General features: G+C 55.6%; 1 protein-coding gene across 1 annotated transcript; it reads right to left on the bottom strand.

Moving 5' to 3' along the window:
• Window positions 1-6: 6 nt before the first annotated feature.
• Window positions 7-1,256, bottom strand: LOC108554776 (histidine-rich glycoprotein-like; the record flags this gene model as incomplete). Its single annotated transcript, XM_017910146.1, has 1 exon — window positions 7-1,256. A coding segment is annotated over one exon (1,250 nt), but the record flags the coding sequence as incomplete, so codon positions are not given.
• Window positions 1,257-2,124: the final 868 nt, after the last annotated feature.

The following is a 2,124-nucleotide window of genomic DNA, read 5'->3' as shown; positions in this document are numbered from 1 at the left end:
CCGTGCTTGTGCTCGTGGCCGTGTTTGTGATGATGATCCTCGTGATGGCTGTGCTTGTGGTCCTCGTGGTGTCCGTGGTGATGCTCCTCCTTGTGGCCGTGCTTGTGTTCGTGGCCGTGTTTGTGATGATGGTCTTGATGGTGGTCGTGTTTGTGCTCGTGTCCGTGTTTGTGATGATGATCCTCGTGGTGGGCGTGGTGATGGTCCTCGTGGTGTCCGTGTTTGTGTTCGTGGCCGTGGTGATGCTTGTGTTCCTGCTTGTGACCGTGTTTATGGTGCTCGTGGTGATCGTGTCCGTGATGATGATGGTGATTCTCGGTCTCCTTATGCGTGTGATGATGGTGATGCTCGTTAACGTGATGATGTTCGTGGTGATGGTGATGCTCGTTGTGATGATGATGCTTGTGGTGATGATGATGCTCGGCGTGGTGCTTGTGTTCCTCGTGATGCTCGTGTTTCGACTGATGATGATGTCCATGGTGGTGATGGTGTTCCCCGTGGTGCTTGTGATCGTGGCCGTGTTTGTGGTCGTGTTTGTGACCGTGTTCGTGCTTATGCTCGTGTCCGTGGTGATGCTTGTGGTCGGAGTGATGCTTGTGACCGTGGTGATGATCGTGTCCGTGATGATGATGATGATCGTCTTTATGCTTGTGTTCCTCGTGGTGCTTGTGCTCGGCGTGATGCTCGTGGCCGTGTTTGTGCTCGTGTTCGCTGTGATGCTTGTGACCGTGTTCGTGTTTGTGCTTGGCGTGATGGTCGTGATGCGCGTGATGTCCGTGATGATGTCCGTGACTGTGATAGAAGGAGTGGCCGCCGAATCCGTGACTCCTTCGTTGAGGAGCGATCTGCGGCGCCAAGAAACCGATATGAGAGGGCGATGACGATATTCTCGGCTCTATCGCGTGTTTCTCTACCGGATCATTGACTCGTGAAACGATGCTGGTCTTGGTGTCTGGGTCGAAAGTGGCTCGATGTAGCGGCGAGTGCGCCTGGCCTGTTAGGGGCAACGTTAGCGGTTGGAAATTGGCTCCAAGGTCGGCTAATTGCCGTTTTCGTGGATGTCGTTCAGCGGTGGCTGGTTGCTGGCTGGTAGAATCTAGCAGTAACGGTAGAGGTGGCTGCACTTGTCGCGGCAGCCTGACGGAATCGGGCAATTCCGGGCTGGCCGTTGATGGTCGTGGTTCACTCTCTTGCGATGCTTTTAAATTTCGGCCAGCCGTCGCTGTCACCAGCAAAGCAACGGCTAGAAGCCACGCCTAGGGGCAGAGCAAAATCGAGAAGTGAAAAAAGGGAAGGAGCCTAAATGACACAGTTATCTGGGGGAATTCCGCCTACGTTCCCTCGATCTATCTACTCGAGACACCCGGTACGAGATTCGCGGCCGCAGGTCGCGCACGGACGGGGTAACCGACTATGCGGGGGTGATCGGTAATTTTCGAAAATCGTTTAGCCACGAGCGAATTCGTTTTGATAGGCAGAGCACGGTACTAGCGCGCACCGGACATTAGCTCGGCTAACCGAAACGATAAAACAACGTCGAATTTGGCCGGGGCCATTTTGGTTGGCAGCGGCGCACGCTGCCTCGCCGCGCACGTGCGAAACGAGCACGTCCAAGCGGAAAAACCGGAGATAATATCCAGTAAATCGTCGGCGGCTCGTTTTATCGCGATTTGCCGCTTCTTGTCGCGGAATTTCTCCGCGCGGCCTCCGCCTAGAGCAAGCGGGAGCGCGAGATATATCGAATAGAGAGGAAAGCGACGTGGAAGAGGGCGGTAAAAGGCGAGGATCGAGATGGTAGCGGGGGTTCGAAATCGAATCTCGGTTTTGCGGCGCGGAATTAGCGAGGTCAGCTGTCTCGGAAGGATCAGAGGGCGTCGGCGCGTTTTTCGCGCGGCGATCGAGCGGATCTCGTCGGGGTGGCGATCGCTCCTTTGGTCTCGGTGATTTATGCGATCCGGGGGTGCGTCCGCTAAAAAATCGTCCCGTTGCGCGTTCGGCTTTATTTCTCGACGCGTGACCGGGGTCGTCGCGATGAGGAGGAATACGTCGGCCGACGCGAGGTCCGATCAGGAATTTTATTTCCAGCGATACCGACGAATTCCCGAAACCCGAACGATACGTTCC

The sequence above is a fragment of the Eufriesea mexicana genome, unplaced genomic scaffold (genome assembly GCF_001483705.2).
Source record: "Eufriesea mexicana isolate 0111107269 unplaced genomic scaffold, ASM148370v2 C37824527, whole genome shotgun sequence".
Taxonomy (NCBI): Eukaryota; Metazoa; Arthropoda; class Insecta; order Hymenoptera; family Apidae; genus Eufriesea; species Eufriesea mexicana.
The sequence above is the reverse complement of the archived record's forward strand: the minus strand, read 5'-3'. Positions and strand labels throughout refer to the sequence as shown.